The 22,365-nt window shown below is 41.4% G+C and overlaps 1 protein-coding gene across 3 annotated transcripts in view; it reads left to right on the top strand.

Annotated features, from left to right (window-relative positions):
* Positions 1-22,365, top strand: part of ACAD10 (acyl-CoA dehydrogenase family member 10) — a 363,878-nt gene that overhangs the window by 246,414 nt on the left and 95,099 nt on the right. For all 3 annotated transcript variants that reach the window (XM_069214832.1, XM_069214834.1, XM_069214833.1), the window contains 3 exons: positions 9,320-9,465; positions 9,586-9,759; positions 17,197-17,606. In XM_069214832.1, the coding sequence (XP_069070933.1) occupies positions 9,320-9,465; positions 9,586-9,759; positions 17,197-17,606 (730 nt within the window). The remainder of the gene's footprint in view (positions 1-9,319; positions 9,466-9,585; positions 9,760-17,196; positions 17,607-22,365) is intronic.

Raw genomic sequence — 22,365 nt, 5'->3', positions numbered from 1 at the left:
CTCCGCCCAATACACCTCCGCTGTAGGGCAGCTCCAGAACATATGCCTAAATTCCGCTTTCTCTAGCCCGCACCTCGGGCAATGTACTTCCTCCACTCCAAAGTACCTGCTAATCTGCTCAGGGGTGAGATATGCCCTATGTAGTACATAAAAATTAATCAGCTTAAATCTGGCATTGCGAGTTATTTTGGGGAAGCCCCCCAGAATACGCTCCCAGTTCACATCGGATATAGTTGTGCCCAGGTCTACTTCCCAGGACGATTTGAGCTGAGTCAAAGTGCAGACTGCCCCTCTTACATGGATAATTACACGATTGGCGATATGATTCATCATGGGCAAACTTTTTTTTTTTGTCTCTCCCCTTCCTGCTGCATGGTGGCCATGGCGCTCACAGCGTGAACAGGCACAACAGCGTGAACTCAGTTGGCGATATTGAACCGCTGGTCAGACTGTTCAGTTACCTAATCAGATTAATTTCTTGTGGCTCTCCCCTTAAAACACTTGAAATTGGTGTATTCTTTACTAAAACAGAAATCCTCAAATCGAAAGGGGCTCTCGTGGCACAGCGGAAGAGCCCATACTACAATATTCACTGCATTTGGGAAACTCATCCCATAATGCTTTGCAAGTATTCTTTTTCTAAACATTTTTTGTCATAACTCAGCCTGTGGTCGTCCTAGGGCAATGAGACCACCACCAATATGTTCACAACAATGTGCTCTTTCTGTCCACATCATATTTGGGTCCCCACACTAAGTTAGTGTGGACCCCAAAAATAATAATCCCTCCCCCCATTCAGTGTCTGTTTAACCTTTTTCATGGCTGGAACTTTTGTTTCACAGCTAAGAGTAGGTTGTGTTTTAAGCGCCTTCTTTGTAAAATCATTGCTATAGGCCTGTTAGCCCTGAATATGTGTAATGTACAATGTCGTCTAGGGGCTAAATATATGGTTGCACTGCATTACTTTCTACCATTTTTTGTGTGGTTATGCTCTCTAATGGCTTAACTGCATGGTTACATGCCCATATTTCTTCCAAATGCTATTTTTATTGTGGTGTCCTCTAGTGGTTGTTCTGAGCATTGCAGTCAACATATTATAATACCTGCGGCACAAAACTCGCTGCATAATGCTTTGTAGGGCATTACTTTTACAACACATTTTTGCTCACAATTCAACCAGTGGTGGCCCTAGGTACGATGGGACCACACCATCTCTGGGTCCCTACACCAGGTTTACAGGCACCCCAAAATAAAAACCTCTCCCAACATTCAGTGTCTTTTAAGCTTTCTCATGCCTACAACTTTTTTTTTCAGCTAGGAGAAGTTTTATTTTGAAGGCCTTGTTTGTAACACCATTGCAATAGGTCCGCTAGCCCTAAAAATGCCTTCTAGGGGCTAAGTATATGGTTACACTGCATTACTTTCTCCTGTATTTTTTTCATGGAGTTATCCCCTCTTGAGGTTAACAATATGGTGACATGACTATGGGCCAGATGTATCATCCATTTTTGCATTTGCAAACGGTGCGAATGCCTTTCAGTATTTATGAAAGGCATTCGCAATGCAACTTTAAGGAATTGCTAAAATAGCGATTCCTTTAAATTGCGAGCCCATTTAGAGAATCGCAGATTGCGATTCGCTAAATAAGAAATCGCAAATAAGGAATCCTTATTTGTGATTTCTAAACTACATGTAACAAGCAATTCCTTAATGCGAATTGGGCATTAAGGAATCGCTATTACCACCAGTTGGAACTTGGTGGTAACCATGTGCAAATTTTAAAAATGCATTTTTAAAACTGACATGTAACGCACACATGCCCCTTTGGCATGTGTGCGCCTTTCATGTCCTTAAATAATTTCTTGGGGTGCAGCACAGGGGGCCTTAGGCCCCCAGCACCCTGGGTTTTGCATTTCCCAAGTTTGCAGATTCCAGTTGGGAATTCACAATTTGGAAAATGCAAAAACTTTGCAAATATGGGCCTACAGGCCCATAGGTGCGAATGGTGCCAGTGTCGCAATTTGCAATTCGGTAATAACATTTGTGCTTTTTAAGAAATCGCGATTACCGAATCGCAAATTTGATACATAGCATTTTGCGATTCAGAAATAGCGATTTCTTAAAAATCGCCATTACCGAATCGCAAAAGGCTTTTTTGATACATCTGGCCCTATGTTTCTTACAAATTATATTTTTGTAATGGTGCCCTCTAGGAGCTGTTTTGAGCATTACAGTCTAATGCCAAAAGGTAATTTCTGATAAAGGATTATATGAGAATTGTATATGTTTTAGTAATTTCTCTTTATGTCAGTTATAACCCTAATTCAGACCAATTTAACATCCTTATTACACTATGACTGTTTGAACACTCTTTATTTGTTTGGGTGACCCTTCTAGTTTATTTCTCTTGTTACTCCTCCGTGTCTGTCTTGTGTGGTTTTTTTGGGGGAATTGTGTTAGCCAACCAACAACTCTGATAATTAGGTGGTGAATGTAGTACTGTATTGGAATTAGCATGGCATATTTAAATTAGGATGCTAAATAGCAACATTTTCATGTTTTGCTGCAGATAGAGGAAGAAGGTAAATTGAAGTGCTTTAGTTATATGCAAGGCCACTAGCATTATATGGCAAGAAAAGACAAAATCATGAGGCAGAGTTGACCAGTTTATGTAGCATGAAAAGTGCAGTCATGAATTTACATTGCCAATAGCTCTAACTGAAGCAAATGCGAGACCTATTGAATTGCAAATGCTTGTTTTATTTTGAAAATAATTTTAAAGCTGTTTATACGGCACTGAGCTCTCTTTAGAAACATCACTGTTTGTATTTTATACCTTCTTAAAAGCTTTTATTAAGTATTGTCGCCAATGCACCAATAGTCATAATGAATGGTTTCAAACATTTAATGATTTGTATTAATCGAACATGAATACATTTTTATTGATATTGCTCCCGATCCCATCACCGATTGAGGAGCCAATTCTGCAGTTGAATCCATTGCGTCCTGAGATCCTGGGTCATCAGCAATGCAGCTGCATGTTGAGGCTTTTAGGGGGGCAATGCTGCACGTTTGTGGCTCTCTTCTGGTTTCCCCTGGCATGCATTTAGCCCCAAGGATACTCGGGAATCCCGTAGGTGGATCCATCATTGGCAGCATTTTAGTCCATGGTACATGTCTGGTTCTGCACTAATTCCAGTAGTGACTTCCATTCCGGCTCCCAGACCTGCACCAGTTCCCCTTTGATTGACGCCGTCCCCCCGATGTTACTAGCAATCTAGTGCCAACTCCACTGTGCTGAGCTGAATCCATCTTAACCCTGACCAAGGTTGCACTCCGACTCCACTCCAGTGCACCCGGTCCCTGTACAACCTGATTCAGACAATATACTTCTACTGCTGCACAGCTGTCCTTAGAGGCTCCACCATCATTTTGGTTCTGATCCTCCCCAGAGTATACCTCTCGGAAAAAAAAGTGGTGATGATAAGGATAAATTATCCCCACATTATGATACTGTCAGTTTATACATGTATTTACAGGTGTCCATTGACCTTAATACTGCTTCTGAAATGGGGTTTATTTCTCCACGAGTGCTGCCAATGGAAGAGAGTGTTTCCATTAGTGTGGTAATTCACCATGCTGCTGAGGGCCTGGACCTACAACTCCCTTCTGTTGAAGTTAAGACAACTACTTCCAGACCCTGCAACCTGGATCTGCGTCCTCTGAGCCCTTACTACCAATCAATGCAGCCCTAATTGACACTCTGAGGTGCACTTGGTCTTAGGCCATGCCAGTCCCCCACCTCCACTGCATTCGAGCCAGTCCTTCCATGGTAGTGAACAGGGATCTGGAAGACAACATGCATGTCACTAGGGACATCAAGCTTCCTAATCCCCCTCCTTGGCAAGATCAGTTATTTTAGTCTTCCCTTAGTGGTTCCCAACTACCATGTGGGGAGCAGAATGCAACACTTTCTCCCAGGATGGCAATGCATTACATCCTTCAGATCAATCAGCAGGGCTACTCCCTTCCATTCAATTACAGTCCACTTTAGTTTCCTCTCACATCAGAGCATCCCTCAGAGGATCACCTATCCATCTTACTGCAAGAAATGCAAGCTTGTCTAGCCAAAGAGGGTTCCTGACTCAGAAATAGGGACAAGTTGTTACTCCTGATATATATCCTAGCTGAGGATAGAGGACATCATCCTGTTTTACAGCTTCCCTCTCTAAATACCTTTATGCGGAAGGATAAATTACTGACACTGGCCCAGGTTATGTCTGCCTTATATCCGGGTGACTGGGTAGTAGCCTTAGAGGACGTGTACTTTCATGTGCCCATCTTGCAGTCCTAAAGATGTTACCTGCGGTTTAAGGTTGGTCAAGAACATTTTCAGTTTACGGTGCTCTCCTTTGGCCTTCCTAGCTCCCCTCAAGTGTTCACAAAATTGTTGGGGTTTGCTTGCCACCAGTCTTCAGAGGATAATCAGTTTTTCTATACTTTGATGACTGGCTTGCCACAATCAGTTGTTGAGCGCCTCCAGGTGACAGCGAACCGCCTGACATTGTTCAGGTTGTTGATCACTGAGCCAAATTCACACCTAATAACTACACAGAGACTTCCTTTTTTAGGCGCGCTTTTGGGCACAGCATGATTCAGAGCCTTGCCCACGGAAGTCATTTAGGGGTCGCAGCTGTGACTCCTGGCTTGCCCTTTGCAACCCCTGTCACTGCCTTTGCAACCCCTGACCTCCGAGGTGGCAAATTCAGCACCAACAGGGGCATCTCGTCCTTATGGATGCTGGTTGGGGCTCCACACTCAGTTTTCTGTCAAACCCCCTAGACACCAGGGATCATTTATTTTTGTTTATTATTATTTTTTTTATATTGGTGGGGAGCGACCCCCCTAGGCAAGGGTCACTCCCTGGGACGCAAACTTACTTTTAGGCCATTTCTGCCCCCCATGGGGGCAGATTGGCCTATTTTTATTAGGCCAATCTGCACCCGAGGGGGGGTGAAACCACTAGGCACCAGGGATTTTTTTTAAATCTATTATTCAATAAGGGGAGCGGCCTGTTGGGCAAGGGCCGCTCCCCGGGGTAGGGTATATTTTTAGGCCTTTTCTGCACTCCCGGGGGCAGACCAGCCTATTATAATTAGGCCGATCTACCCCCAGGGGTGGCAGAAACCCCTAGACACCAGGGATATATATTTTTTATGTTTACTTTTGTTTGTTATATATGGGGAGCAACCTCTTAGGTTTCCCCAGGTGCCGGCTGAGCTAGAGGCCAAAATCAGATTTCAATGTAAAAATGTGATGTGTCCATGTTGCGTTTCCTGTCGCAAGCATTAGGCCTACCCACGCAAGTGAGGTACCATTTTTATCGGGAGACTTGGGGGGAACACAGAATAGCAAAACAAGTGTTACTGCCCCTTGTCTTTCTCTACATGTTTTCCTTCCAAATGTAAGACTATGTAAAAAAAAAAGCATCAATTAGAGAAATGCCTTGTATTTCACATGCTAGTATGGGCACCCCAAATTTCAATATTTTTTATTTCAGCTGTTATTTTCTGTAGGAAACCCTTGTAGGATCTACACAAATTACCCCTTGCTGAATTCAGAATGTTGTCTACTTTTCAGAAATGTTTAGCTTTCTGGGATCCAGCATTGGTTTCACACATAGTTCTGTCACTAACTGGAAGCACAAAAAAATAGTAAAAATGTGGTATGTCCCAGTAAAATGCCAAAACTGTGTTGAAAAATGTGGTTTTCTGATGCAAGTCTGCCTGTTCCTGAAAGCTGGGAAGATGGTGATTTTTAGCACCGCAAACCCTTTGTTGATGCCATTTTCAGGGAAAAAAACACAAGCCTTCTTCTGCGGCCCTTTTTTCCCATTTAAAGAAAGAAAAAACGAAATTTTCACAGTATTTTGGCTAATTTTTTAGTCTCCTTCAGGGGAACCCACAAAGTCTGGGTACCTCTAGAATCCCTAAGATGCTGGGAAAAAGGACACTAATTTGGCGTAGGTAGCTTATGTGGACAAAATTTTATGAGGGCCTAAGTGCGAACTGCCCCAAATAGCCAAAAAAAGGCCTGGCACCTGAGGGGAAAGGGCCTGGCAGCGAAGGGGTTAAGTGACACAGTGTATGTAAGTGTGTATGTGTAAATATGTGTGAGTGAAAGTGGAGGTCAAAGGGCGTGTGATGTCACTTCCGCTACCCCTGCCATTTCGGTGAATTGATGTGCATGGCCTTGCCCCCATGCAGTGAGTTCAGAACATTTGTGCAATGATCCTTGTGTTACAGCCTCATTCCTGGATCTTTGTGAAAGCAACTCTGAGGCTCGGCCTGGTCGCCTCATGCATCTTTCTTGTCTACTGCGCCAGGTGGCATAGGCGAGCTCTGCTGTGGGATCTGATGTCTCAGGGAGCCTAGCATCAACTTAACCTGTTGAGTGTCAACCAGGTTTTGTAGGAGTCTGTAAAATATTTGTAGTGGTGGCTGCCCTGCTGCAACTGGAACAGCAGCAGACTCCCCCCTCTCCCTTCCCCTACTGAGAGCTGATGGTGGTGACTGATGTGACATGTCTGAGCTGTGGAGGACATCTGGGAGATGTGGAGATTAGAGGTATCTGGCTTAAGCCCAGCTCCATATAAATCTGTTTGGAGTTGTGGGCAGTCCGTCTGGCGTTGAAGGCCTCGCTACCCTCCATGAAGGGAAGACTACGCCCATCTGTCCCTCAAGGGAGGCAGAAAAACTGTTCTCATTTGGGTCTGGGGGCATTGGCAGGCCCATTGTGGGCAGCCCTTAACCCCTCTTTTATAAAAAAAACATAACAAAAAAAAAAACACTGGTGTATAGTGGGTTTTCTGCCCCACCTGGGGTGGCAGAAAGGCTGTTCCAATTTGTGTCTGGGGGCATTGGCATTGCCTACTGTGGGCAGCTCCCACCTCTAACTTTACATAAAAAAGTAATCCCTGGGTCTAATCAGGAGCTATTATGGCCCCAGATTAAAAGGGTAGCAAAAGCCTTTGCCCAAGGGGCCCCTCCCAGGTGTCAAGTCGGTGGATCCCTGCTTGGGGGATCACCCTCCTGCTGTGATCCCCAAGCCGGGATCCACTATGGAGGGTATCATTGGGAAGGGGGATTCTCCCCTTTCTGATGATAACTCTCCCATCTGCCTACGTGCCTGGGGGGGCTGAGATAGTCCCACGAGCCCCTAGGCATTGAAAGTGAAATGAGTCAGACGGCTTATTTCACTTTTGTTTTCAGTGAAATTACACTGTGCGTGCTGCACATCATTTGACTGAAAACTAAAAATAGCCTTGAGAGCTGGAAAAGATCTTTCCCAGCTCCTGAGGCTATTTTTACAAGAACCAAATCCCTTTGTTGGAAACAGCTGAGGGATTTGGGGCTTGTATGATGAGGATGGAATGGATCCGTCATCAGCACATGGGCATCAGTGTGCATGACGGAACCATTCTGTCATGTGCACTGAAGAGGTTAATGCTCTTCATGGGGGATACTCTGTCTAACTGAAGATTCTTCACTGCACACTCACCTTCCAGCTCTGTAGAGGTGTCTCTTCTTACAATCTAAACAAAGGTCCCAGCTTGAAGATCTGCACACTGGGACTTCCACTTGTTTTGGGCTCTGGGTCCGAGGGTGAAAAAAAAGTCAAGCAATATTATGACATAACCGTGCAGGGAGCCACTAATATACGGATCCTTTCTGTCACTTCCAGGGAGGAATGAGGCCAACACAGAGTCGCACAGTTCCGCATAGCAGCATGCAGAAACGCTGCTATGAAAAGTTTAGAGATCCAATCTGGCATCCAGGATACACTCTACACTTAAGAAATATGCAGTTATATAGAGTATCTACCAGAATGAGTGGTGCTGCAGGTAAGTAACATGTTCTTCTCTGAAGTAAAGGGTGGATTCAGGCATGCCCTGACTAATGCTCCCATGCCCAAGAAGTTGTATTTTGAAGAGCTTTTGCTATCCCATGGATTATGCATTATGTAGTGCTCTCCTGTATATAACCCAGCTGCTCTTTAGAGCAGTGCTGCTTCATCATTAGATTAGTGCCATAGTTTTTGGAAAGCATTTACAATAATAAAAAATACCACCTCCTAATAAGTGAAATAATCTCTGTAAGAGTTCCTTTTTGTAGGTAGGTATACATATATACTCCACTACTCAATTTTCATTCCATTCGAGCTTGGCTAGGAAAACCAGTATCACACCAGGTGGTTTGCTTGTCACTTTCACTCATTACAAATTCTGGTGTAGTTTCACAAACAAACTTTATACGCGTAAGTTGGCCTATAAGAAATGCTGTTACATGCTTAACTCTGGTGAAGGAGGCTAGGAGGATGTAGCTTATGTATGCAGAAACCCTTGGATGCCATCCAACAAGGTTAGATGAAAAAAGCCTTTAGAATAACATCTGATCTCACTTGGAAAGGCAAGTTGTAATTACATCATTGCACCTCATTCCAATCCCATGCTCATTTAATTATCACGAAGTTGCTCTTTTTATTCCTTAATCCATTAAGGAATGATTTTTTGGTCATGTTTTAGGTTTTCATATTGCATTTGTTTCGATCACATTCTTTTACATGTCTATCTTTTTTAAGTGGATCTCTCAAATACTTTTAGAAATGCTGGTTCAGTTAGAGAGGTCTTTGATTGTGACTTGGCCTAGAAAATGAAATGTTATCACCACAGAAGAATTAACATGTATTTGATACTTCCTAAAAGAAAATTCACAACATGACTTTGTTTACAGCTAGGCCTCCACAGAAAATGTTCAAATATGGTTAAAATACATATTCAGGGTGGTGGGGTTGGTTAATTTATTTGTATTTTGATGTACAAAGGACACTGCCTTTTAGTTGGAGACAATATTTCTCAGTATATCAACATATACACCCAAACCTACAGTACTGTTTTGCAAGTTCCCATGTCTTTTCCCAAGCATTAACAACATGATTTAATGTTTATTTTTTCAGAAACAACCTGATGTGTTATATTGTCGTAGCAAAAGGAATTTCTGTATTTTTTGCGATAGAACATTCTACTAATATATGTTAAAGCTTTAACTATTCTCTTTATATAGGTCTACAAATCGTATGCTTTATGAAGCTTAGGGATGTGGAAAAGGTCTTCAGTTACTACTAGTTTATTGGCTCTTTATCCATGAGATAAAACCTTAATTCATGTGGTGTAGTTTTTTATACAAGATTTGCTTTGTACTTTTTGTGCAATATTTGAATATCTTTGTATGTTTTGTGTAAATTTGTTTTTGTTAACTAGGCTGGATAACCTGATTTTTCATCCAGAGAAACCGGAAGTCCTGGCAGTCTTGGATTGGGAATTGTCTACATTAGGCGATCCCATTTCAGACGTTGCTTATAACTGTCTTGCTCATTACATTCCCCTGGATTTTCCAATTTTAAAAGGTAGTATGTTTATGCACATTAAAAGTGAAGCTTTTGCTCAACTCTACAATTAGTTATAATTGCATTACTCTCTGTGGCCCATCACACAAGTCACTGTTATATTTTTTTCCAAAACTGTAGGATTGAAAGACAGCGATTTGCTGGAGCTTGGAATCCCATCTGCAGAAGATTACTTTAAGATGTATTGTGATTACATGCAAATTCCTCACATTGATAATTGGAAATTCTACATGGCCTTTTCGTTTTTTAGAACGGCGGCTATTTTGCAGGGTGTCTACAAACGTTCTCTCATTGGTAAGAAAAACAACCCTGAGAAGCTACAATGTGGGAAATATGAAGGTCAAATAGACTTATAATATACATTTAAATTGAAAGCCAGCTTTGAAATTTGAAAGCATTTATACAGCTCAACCTCAGACTGGTTCCTCACTGAAGCTGAACTTGCGGGTCCACTAGGAATCAACAATGTTATAATAAAAACCCTGGTGCGCTCTCATATTTCAATCACCCTCCACACCAGTATACTGTATTATTTGATTCATATAATTTAGCATGTCCAACACAAATGGTCTGTACACAATTGTTTTATTGAACAAGTATGCACATTTTATAAAATGGGTAGGAGTGCCCACCCTAGCATCCAAGGGGTTAATTTTAAGAAACATAGTTAGCTGGGTGTTGTTTCTGTTCTGTTCAAAGATGGGGAAAATTAGAAATTGAATACCCATTAATGTACAAAATTATGAGGTTTTGCTGATGATTCAGTTTTCACTCCACTTGTTTGGTATAACTCAAAAGATAGAATTTCAGAAATGTAAAACCTTTAGTACTCATTGAAAACACACTTTATGCATAGTGTTATATTGACATACTAATTAAATCTTTAGTCCGGTAATTTGTGCTGTTTTAGCAGCTGAACAAAAGAAAACTGAACGTCCTGAGTACTGCTAATATTTTAACATCTTGTGACAAAAACACTTTCACAAAATGTATGTAATTATCTATTATTAGAGGAGGTTTATACAGAGGAGCATGGCAAGCAGCCCAGGAGAAGCATGCCTTATTTACAATATCCTGCCAACTCAAGACAAAATAATCTAAAATATCCCAAAGGAACTTGGAAAACATTAATACATAGGAACACAATTTGGAACAATGTCATCAGTTTAAACTCCAAAAAGGTAGACAGAAGAAACAATGGCTATCTGCTTAGATGCTGGGGTAAAGTAGCAGTCAGTCTAAGTAACAGAAGTGAGAGGGGTGCAAAATGTTGACAGAAAGGGCCTATTGTGGTAGTGTCAGTGAGATGGTGCCCCAGGCAACAGTAAAGAGCTGGTGAAGGAGTATGTTCTTTAATGTTGTAGATTATAGAGCTGTTTGGTGCATTGCAGGAGGTATGAACACAAAACTACTTGGAAGAAGCTAAGCACAGGCTGAAATGGTCCTGAAAACTTAAAAACACGTTGGCTGACTAAGAGTCTCAGTTGCAAACTTAGCATAGATTTCACACTAACCTAGACCCCAGATCAGTGGTCCCCAAACTTTTTTGACCCGTGGCTCCCTTGACCTATTGGCAGTTGGCTGCGGCTCCCCAGTGTGTTATTTTTGTTTTAGGGAGTAGGGTAGAGGGGGGGGGGGCCTTATAAGCCCGCCCTCTGGAGTTCTTCCATTTTGTTCCCTCAAAAATACTTGGTAGGAACTATGGAGGTATTATAATCATAGATGTAGCAAAATAAAAAAATATATAACAGTTGTTTAATAAAAAAAAACATTTCATTGGTTAAGACAGAAACAATGCTCTTCAACACTGTGAACTGCATAATGATTTTCTTTAAAACTATTTTGTTCCTTAAAAATTGCCTCCAGCACAGGGAGCTCCCCTTCAAGTCATTCTAGTTGTCAAGGAGCCACTTTTGATATATAATAATGCATCTCCACTAATCAGCACTACTATATTTCACTTTCAAGTACTTTACTAAAGTACTTTACTAAAGGTACAAGCAGCCACCATTATCTTAACTCTGCTTCTGTCTCTCCTAGTGTCTGATGGAGTCTTTGCACTCTCCTGTCTCAGACTTCAGTATTTGTCTGCAGTCTCTGATTCCTTCTCACTACAGTCGTGTGTCACAGTCCCTGTCAATTCAGTTCTTATTATGGTACAAAACTCCGATGGAGGTCCACATAACACCATATCAAAAAAGTAAAAACACATTTATGCATTAAACATGTTGCATACTATCATAGTTATAAGAACTTTTTCCTAGACTACAAAAGATGTTAAAAAGTCTTCCAACCAACTAACATTAACAAGACTAAAACAGTGCCCTTCAGGATTAAATAAAATATATTATTAAAACAATACCACAATTTCCTTAAAAGTGACACCGTAAACATACTTAAGTCCAACACGTGCCTCTGTTTTTATTTCTGCATTGCTCATAGTTTGTGTTAACTGTTCTGACAGATAGGAGCAATTCCTGTGCTATTTTGCATGTCGCACTGCCATCTAGTGGTACTAGAGGGAGTTTCAGCTTAGCAAAACATGTTTGAAAGCCAGCTTGAAAAACGAAAGAAATTGCACTCTGAATATTTACGTCGTGGCGCCCCTGGGTAGTTTTGGAGGCGCACCAGGGTGCCATGGCGCACAGATTGGGAACCTCTGCCCCAGATAATAGACTTTGGCTAAGGGTTTGTTTTTCTAAATAATTTCCATGGTGTGACAAGCGGGAGGGTGGGAGGAGCCAAACTACACAAAGGGTTTGTTTGATGCGTAGGCTTTCTGGTTTTGAATATAGGTAAGGAGCTGTAAGTCCCTCACAGTGAGAACAGATCCTTAATAGGTGATCAAGAAGCATCACGAATGTTGAGTAAGACATGAGACTGATAATTTTGACCTGTGCTCCTTTAACTGGTATCCAGTAAGAAAGCACAAATAATAAATACTGCACAAGCATTCTGTGACCCATGCATAAACAGAAAACTTCCCCAGAGCAGATAGGCCAGGAAAAGGGGGGACATAATGTTATAGTATACTGTTCTGATTAGTCTGAACAGTGAAATTGGTATAAGGAAACACAGTACAATGAGACTGTACAATGTCATCCAAATGAAAGAAAGTGAATCGGCATAGATGGAGAGGAGAGTAACATGGCGAGTTGGAGTACTGAGTCATGATGCAGTGAACTAAGTTGCCAGTGCTCAAGACAAGGTAGTTGACATGGAATGCTATGGCACCCAGAATACCATAAGGGACAACAGTGTGTCCAGAAGAGGTGTTGGTTCTATTAAGCACAGTATTCAGTACCTGGTTAAAGAAACTGTTACCTTGGGTGATGAGGAGAAATATGAGATTCATGTAGCACATTGTACCTTGAGGGAAATTTCTACAGAAAGTTAGCCTTCTGAGGACTTTATTAGGTTTGCAGATTATGCAGGGAGAGAAGATGCCTTCCAGAGAGCTAGGGATAATGATGCAATGTAGGTTTATATGTTTAACCACATGGATGCTTGTTTCCGGTCCAGATAGGACCTGGCCTGGCAGTTCAGGCTGGATTGTTCCCAGGTTAAACAGGGTCAAGACTGATTTGCATATGGCTGTGTCCAAAATGGGGTGGCATGGTGAGCGAAATAAAATGATGGATTAAACCCAGATCTGTGACTGGGGGTGAATGTTTGATTCATTCTGCATTCCGTCCATCATCTATTTTTTTTGCATTTGTCGCCCCAAGTGGGAACGTTATGCCCAGATTTGGGTCCCGTGCTTGCTATACCACTGGATTCAAGCTAGCCTGGCTGATGAAGGGTGCTACGCTGAAACTGGTCCAAGGATGCTTGTTTCCGGTCCAGGGAGGGGCCTGGCAGTTCGGCTGGATTGTTCCCAGGAGGAACAGGGTCAATGGTGATTTGCATATGGCTGGGTCCAAACTGGGGTGGCATGGTCAGCAAAAGAATTGCTGGATTAAACCCAGATCTGTGACTGGGGGTGCATGTTTGATTGGTTCCACATTCCATCCAACATTTGTGTTTGTTTGCTTTTGTTGCCATAAGTGCGATGGGTATGCCCAGACATGGATCCTGGGCTCACTATGCCACTGGATTCAAGCTAGCCTGGCTGATGAAGGGTGATACCCTGAAACCAGTCCCAGGATGCTTGTTTCTGGTTCAGGGAGGACCTGGCCTGGCAGTTCGGGCTGGACTGTTCCCAGGTGGTAATAGGGTCAAGACTAATTTGCATATGTCTGGGTCCAAACTGGGGTGTCATGGTGAGCAAAAGAATTGATGGATTAAACCCAGATTTGTGAATGGGGGTGAATGTTTGATTGGTTCAGCGTTCCGTCCATCATTTGTGTTTGTTCACTTTCTGAAAGAGGCATTTCTAAAATAGTTATATTAAACCCATCTTCTCCTTTAAGCAGGATTTTGTATTACAATTCTGGCAATACCAAACAAGACATGGCTACTCCTTCCAGATCAGAATCTAGCACTTAAGAGAATATGAGGGCAGTTCTAGTGTCAGTCTATGAGAGGAGCAGGCCTCACAGTAGTGGAAAACGAATGTATGAGTTTTTCACTACCAGGACATGCAAAACACATAAGTACATGTCCTGCCTTTTACCTACATAGCACTCTGCCCTATGGGTTACCCTACCATAGGGGTGACCTATATGTAGAAAAGGGGGAGTTTAAGGCTTGGCAAGTAGTTTTAAATGGCATGTCGAAGTGGCAGTGAAATTGCACATACAAGCCTAGCAATGGCAGGCCTGAGACATGGTTAAGGGGCTACATCTGTGGGTGGCACAATCAGTGCTGCAGACCCGCTAGTAGCATTTAATTTACAGGCCCTGGGCACATGTAGTGCACTTTAGTAGGGACTTACAGGTAACTTAAATATGCCAATTGGGTAGGAACCAATGTTACCATGTTTAGGGGAGAGAGCATATGCACTTTAGCACTGGACAGCAGTGGTAAAGTGCGCAGTCCTAAAACCAGAAAACAAAGGTGTCGGAAAAATAGAGGGGGACAGGCAAAACGTTGGAGGATGACCACCCGACGGCTGTCAGGTCTAACATGATACTAATTCTGAGGCGAAAGTCCCTGAGGATTGTAAGAAATTGAGCAGTGTGTGACTAGGATGATTTATTCAGTCCTCTCGCAGCTTACAGCATGGAAAAGGGGCGGGGTGGTACGTGGCGGGGGAGGAGGGGGCGACAACAAAACAAACAGAAAAATTAAATAAAAAGAAATAAAATAAAAACTTACCTGACTCCCCGCCGCCATGCCACTCTTATGGCTCCACTGCAGGCACAGGCTCCCAGCCTGCTATAATGCTGCTGGAAGAATGAAAGTATCACTAGGATTGGGCGGAGCACACTGACTTGGCGCTCCCAGGCAAACTGGGAGCCTATGCCTGCTCTCTCCAACTCGGCAACACAGTGACATCTTGGAGAGAACTCAGTGCACATGTGTGTTTGGCCGGCCTGAGATGGGTAGCCAAACACACATGTGCACTGAGTGGAGTGAACACCACTCCCCTCTGTGCTCATCACCCCCATGGCCCCACACCTTGAAAAATAAAACTATAATGAAACTAGTTTATTATTGTTTCTTTTTTAAACCTGTGCAGCTGATGCTACTGGCGGGGGGCACGCTCCTCCGCCATAGTGGAGGAGCTGCCTCTGCCTTTCGCGAACTGGCATTCGGGTGGCACAATTAAATGCTTTTTTTTTTTTACAGTGCCTTACAAGTAATTATTTTTGGCTTTATGAAATATGATTACCAGATCAGTGATATCATTGTAGGTACATACATATATTCTCTGGTATTTATTCCCTGGTTTACTCATTTTTGGCTAGTGATACTTTACAACTGAATACTGACTTTTCTGGTAATGTTTGTACCTGTATGTCACAAGTTACAATATGTAAAATATTTTGGGAAACATACTGTTAACCTAGATATTTTAACCAATAGATCCTACCAATGCACTAGGTGTGCACAGTAATTTCATCATGTAAGAGTTTTTCTTAGATTAGACCTGGTGCACGTTTTACAATCCATAGGAACCTAGTTATCAATGGTTCCTAAAAAACCTTTCATTTGCACAGTCCATAAGAAGCGCCTTCCATCACTGCCTTCTTCCTCATCCCGGAGATGACTCATGGTCATAGACCTCAGAGATAAAAAACATTTTTTTTTCTGTGCCCCGTTTGTTGAAGGAGAAAACAATATCTGCCAAAAGTATGCTAAAATATATTTTCAAACACAATATTTTTTCTAGTGTTGACAAATGGCATGCCTTTAAAATAATGCTAAAGATTCACCTGACCAAAAGGGATACCAGAATAATACTATTCACAATTAGATTTGCTTTTTCACCATTGACCTCCATGATGCCACCATGATGTCAATTTAAGATGCAAGTGATTTTACTTAATTGTGATGCTATATTACAAACATGCAAGTCTGTCGATTTAGCAGTACAGTCTCTAACAAGTGCTTTAGTTGTTGTGTTGATAATTTGGGAAACTGCACATGAAATGGGCCTGCCAGAATCTGGAAAATTACTTGGGCCTTTCTTTAGAATTATATCCTAGGCTGTGTCAATCTTTGTCAAACCCAATCTGGAGATGACTATGGTGGGTTGTACGCTAAATCTGAATGGTCTAAAAAAGTGACAGAAAGCTACTATTTATCCCTATGTTAATAGCTGACTCTTTAAAAATACATTATAGGTAAAATGAAGTATTGTTATGCCTTGAGAAATCATGAACTGAAAAAAGTATAGAATTTGATTTGAAGACTGATGGGGCTCTAATTAAAGTTGAAAGGAGAAGTTGTGAGGAAGTCGAGATACCTGGAAAATTAATCTTAATATTTGACTCATTAATTAGCACATTAATCAATCACCCGGGTGTTAACTCAAGTTATTTAATATATTTTACACATGTATTAAGCTGAGAAAGGTTACAATGTACTTATTTTTTTACATATAAACTATGTATGAGAATTTGATATATTTTTGTATGGTCACTTGCAATCAATAATAAAAAAGGATACCTCTGGGATTGTGCCTGTTGTTTATGCACTTTCTCATGCAAAACAGGCATGTATTCTTCCATTGTGAATTATCTCTCACACAAATAGGAGTTGTATTTCCTTTTGTGTACTCACATCCACAGTGTTAATTTTGAGCCTCACACAGTACGTGTCTTGCACCCATATACTCAACACTGGCTAAATTGCATATTAAGCTACCGCTTGTTGCAAAACATGTAATCTTTTATTCTTTGCAAATGATGGAAATTTGAGACCTGATTATGGCAAGAGATTGCTTTGAAATGCCCATGCTAAATTCCTGTAGCTCACTGTGCCATGTGGATTCCAACTTTTTCTCACTTATGGAGCGCAATGATGCAGAAGCATGCCTGGGATTGCTTTTGTTCCCATTCCCAAGGGGCATTGCCAGCCTAGCCCCAAAAGGGGCTAGATTATTCCTTTTAGGGTAGGGTCAAGTCTGATATGGCAGAGAAGGGAATATAATGTGCCCAGAATAACTACCAATGCTGTGGTTTAATCCAAGTGTTCTGTCCAACATATTTTATTTTTCTCAGTAAGGATGAGTGGTGTCAGTTTGTCATTCACCACTTGTCATTCAGACTACCCATGTTGCCATACACATTGAAGGATGCACTGCAAATTTAATTTAATAATATATATTCTTATTTTACCCAGGACAGTCAAGCTCCGCTAATGCTGAATTAGGTGGTAAACAAGCTGAAGTTATGGCTAATACAGCATGGGATTTTGCTACGAAAGAAGGATTTAGAATATTTAATGCTTCACCAACTAAACCACCTGAAACCTCTAATAGATCTTACAGTACTTGGGCCACCATGAGACACTGTGATTTAAGCACACCTACTAAAAAAAGAGTGTTTACTTCAACACCAGTTTCTGCTTCGGTGCATGCGTCAAAAGGACTTATTATCTCACCTGATGGTCTTTCCGAAGAAGTTCAGGATCTATACTATAAACTGAAGGAATTTATTAATGTGGATATCTATCCTATTGAGCAGATTCTACGAGATCATCAGGTTTCGGAGAAAAGATGGACCCCACTTCCTATAATGGAGGAACTTAAGGTAATGAATGTCACACACCTTCTCGAATTCAAATGTTGTTTTATTTACAAAGGCAGCTCCTCCTAATAAGTGATGATTTAGGAAGGACCTATAATAGTCTTTCTTACATCCCACATCTACCTATGTCAAGTTTTGTAAAGCACAGCACACACCCTTCTTGGGCCTCTTGATGCTATAGAAGTTCATGGATAAAACTAAGATGTAGAGCAAGACCAGGTTCGATAAAGCCAGGTCTTTAAAGGTTTTTATTAATTTAAAATTATCTCATAGAAGACTTCTCTCCAAAGGCAGACTGTATCACAGCCCTGTGGTCTGGTAGGGAAAATATCTTCCTCCTAGACAAGCCCTTTTTACCTGTTTGAAAGTGGATATGTTTTTTACTGTGTCCCTACAAATCACAGCACTAGTACAAAACAGATTTGATCATTTGAAAGAGCTCCACTTGTTCCATATTCATTGTGAAGTGGCCTTGGAAACATGATGACACGTTTCAAATCAGATAAATTATATAATGTGTGTGACAAGCACTGGTTATCTTCACATGAGTAGAACTCTTAATGGAACCACATTCCTATATTGGGTGTACAAGTAGACACCTGAAAGACCTGCATTTGTCCTGAAACAGAGGCCAAGAGGAAACACACACACTGCATGTTATAGACAGTATTTTTTTATAAGTAATATTATAGAATGCATTCTCAATATTTCTACAAAGTATACATGCAGTGTAAATTCAATCTTTTGCTCTTTTGTAAATGGTTTTTCGTGGTGTATTGCCTATCGTTTATTTGGGAATAACGTCACAGCTCAAGTGTTTCATAAGGCTTGACGTATGTTGACACAGACTTTTGTTTAGGTCTATATATTATTCTTTTTTTTTAATTATGTTTTGTATTGTTTTACAGTCTGTGAAACATAATTTTTAGTTGGGTATTTGTGGGTACCCCATTGTCACATAGGTCAACGTGTTTCAACCTCTGCCACTTGATAGTAAGGTCTGCATCATGAAATGAACCATAGAAATGCTCAGTGCACGCATTCAGCAGGACCTATGGGCTTTCAATTGCCAGTAGACTGTATGAGTATGTGCACAAATGGAAGGATCACTGTAGTCTTTTTGCTCATTCTCTTTTTGTCTTCATTTCTGATTCTTCAATTATTTTGGTGCAGTAGATCTTGGCATATTTCTCTTTTGGTCACAATCCTTGTTTTATTATAGCCTTAGAGTCTGCCTTAGCGGCCTACACCAGCCATTAAAGGCCTACTTCAGCGTTTAAGGCCCGAGCTGAAGGTGAAGGCCTTTAACAAGGGAGCTTGATTTTAATTGCCAGTATAGCCCAGATACAAAGGGCTATAACGCTTCAGAACATTCTGGCACTAGAGGGCAGGATGTTCTATTAAATAAAACAAATTTGTCACGGAGCCCGAGGGGATTAAAATCCCCTCGGGCTCCGTGAGGCCTTTGTTCACAGCTATTGCTGTGAACAAAGAACATTGGAATGTTGATGCTCCTGGCTTTCACCAGCCAGTAAAAGCACTGAGCACTCCATTGTCTTCAGTGGAGCTCCCAACATTCCAATGTTCTAATTCTAATTAGGCAGTTAAATCAGTGTTTTCTTTCAACTTTGTGTGCATGCAACATTTGATGAGCTCCGTTTCATTGCTGCCCCTTTCTCTATGCTGCTTCCAGTGATGTTCAGCATTTTGCTCTTAGATGGTGTGATTGACAAAGCTAGGGGGGAAATTGGCAGGTATTTTCTTTGTTTGTGTTCCTCCTACAATTGAGGCACATTTCTGATGCTTGAGAGTCACAAAATATTTTAGGAGAACTCAAGAAAATCTATGACCGTCATAAATTTCTTCAAGTATTCCAATGCCTAACACTTACTCTTGTGGCTTTTGAACTGGTAGAAAGATCTGATTTTGATTCATAAGTGTATTTGCACATTTAATTTTTATTTTATTCGATATATGGTAAAGCCCTTATTTTATAGTTCTATTAAATGTCATGTTGGCTCCCTCTATCCTTATAGACGTTAGCATACTTACTTACTTCTAGGCAGAGTTATCTAAATGCCCAGTAAAACATTTGCTGACATTTAAGAAGACCCATACAAAAATGCCAAACTAATTTTGTGAATACAGAAAATTGTATAAAAGTACCAAACACTGATTAGAATAACATGGAAAGTGTTCTAATATATCCCAGACTACTTCATTTAATCATACATGAGAGTCTATGGATGTTATGATAATTATACCAGAAGTTCTACATTTTATTAATTAGATGCAACTTGAGCAATAACCAGGGACTGATTATCTAATGGATGATTCTACAAAGCCTGCACCTGGGTATTATCACTGTTGTTGGTATCAAAGTTTGATGACCGTGTGGGAGAAGATTAATTTCTGCTTTAACTGAAAGGTCTTATATGAAGCTTCTTCTGAATCCAAATGAGAACTATCAGAAGTGTGCAAATTATTGGTCTATCTCCAGGGGCAATGCATCCCTTAGGGCGTGCCCTGCTAATAATTTTGGCCCCCTGATTCCCCTAATAAACATGAATTAGTATAAAAAATGTTATAACATTTGTATGGTTTTTTTCATCTTCCCAAGCAGTCAGCTTTCAGCTGCGGGCCAGGTTGTCTCAGATCAGGAAGCAAGTGCACGATGATGCAGGCCTGAGGGGGGTGGGGCTTAATACTATTGATAGACAGCTACTATGAATACCATTGGCACCACGCTCAGCACCTGGGTCCAAATTGCGCATGTCAAGTGGGCCCAAATTGCGCATGTCGGGTTGGACAGCTGTAATAGGCAGGGGGGGGAAACGCAGCCGCAGCCCACCAGTCTCCTAATGAGCAGTGAAGTTGCCTACCTGAGACAATCCTAACACAGCTCTTATGCTGTGTTGGTAACATGACAGCATGGGAGCAGTATACGGATTGGCTCAAGAGAGGTGGTAACTAGGCCTTTGCTGTAGATTCTGCAAGTGAGGCAGCGCGGGTTGGAAGGGCCTGTCCATGGAGCATCATGGCCAATCATTGTTCGGCTTTATTGTTAAGCTGTGCAGTGATTGGCCATTTCTGCCCTTGCTGCTCAGCCAGCATGCTCCCCTCTTTGTGTTCTTTGCACAGCAATGCACACAGCGCTGCAGTGAACTAGAGGTCAGAGGGAGAGTGGACCACCAGACCACTCATGCCGTCCTTGCATCGACTCAATGCCTCCTTGAGTTGTTGTCGTTGTGCAGCACTTGGTGTGACCGTGAGCCTCCCAGTCCTTACACAGTGGCAGAGAGAGAGTGAACGGTGACCCTTTTTTACCTGGAGTCTCCCACTCTGGAGTGGGACACGGTGACATCTAGTCTTGGTCAGTTAAGTACACAATTTGGAATAGGTTGGCGTGAGGGCCGTGGCGGTGCCAATCAATGTTAAATTTGTTACATCAGTCACCTAGTATTCTGTTTCAAACTTTCTTTGCAGACTGTGTCTTACAGCCTGACTTTCCACGCGAGCATATTATCGTTTTTTGGGTATCCCGCTTGACACATCAGGCTGCTTCATCTTTCCTGTGTCATAATAGCTTTCACAAACGTGTCATCTGTGTTTTTTTTTTTGTTTTTTTTTTCCAGTCTGTGCGCGCACACACACACACACACACACACACACACACATAATGGGCGGGTACAGCCTTCTGAGTTACAATTTCACACAGTCCAAGGTGTTGCCTCTCCAAGTGTCCATCAGAGAGAAAACACAAGCTTTCATCTTTGAGGGAACCATACAAACCTGTTCAGTTCAGATATGTTCTGAAAAACACCCTTTTCTAAAAAGATTAAAATGATTCTTGGTAGCTATCATTGCAAAACTGACGTTGCTGTCTACGTCCTGCAATACCCGTGCAAGTTAATGTATGTTGGTAGCACCATACATCCGATGCATAAAAGAATTCAACAACGCATGTGGGCAATTAGGGCAGTAGACAAAACTTACCTAATTGCCAGACCCTTTCAAGAAAAACATTGGAAGAATAATGGAGTAGCTTAGATATTATGTTATTGACACCATTCCACTTAACATCAGGGGTGGAGATAAGGAGAGGAAATTGAGACAATTGGAGTCTAGATACATATTGGAATTAAATTCATGGGCTCCCAGTGGCCTCACTATTGAGAAAGATCTGCATATGTATTTGCAGTTAAACTTGCCTTTTGGGACCAGAGGTTTTGTATCATACCACATATTGTTGACATCGGGTGTACTGTAGATGCAAGTATCCACAATACTGTAATGATTTTACATTGCGCAGTTGAACAACTTTGTCATGTATGGAAGATCATGTAACTCTGCCACTTGGTTTTGATAATTGTTAGATGGCTACTTTCACCCTTGTCAAATTGGATGAATGTATTTTAAGCTTGGTTGTATAATTTTTTAATTGTGGTTGGATACTGTTCATATTTCATCAAGAAGTTAGATTTCATTAAGCTTTAACAAAGGAATTGAAGCCAGCATGGTTAACCACTAGTGATGCAAAGGCAGTGTGGTATGGACAAATATAATTTATAGCCAGTAACAGTTATATTGTATTTGATAACCCATTTGGGATGAGGATGACTTATCAGTTGTAATTGTCAACTGTTATGGAGGCTTGATATGCACAATGCATTTTAATAATCTGTAGCGTCATCGATGCCAACAACACCATTGATCAGTTCATGTATTTTGGAATTATCATTGCAGTTTCCCCAATTCACAG

The sequence above is a fragment of the Pleurodeles waltl genome, chromosome 11 (assembly GCF_031143425.1).
Source record: "Pleurodeles waltl isolate 20211129_DDA chromosome 11, aPleWal1.hap1.20221129, whole genome shotgun sequence".
Classification (NCBI taxonomy): domain Eukaryota; kingdom Metazoa; phylum Chordata; class Amphibia; order Caudata; family Salamandridae; genus Pleurodeles; species Pleurodeles waltl.
This window is presented reverse-complemented; position numbering and strand designations above follow the sequence as displayed.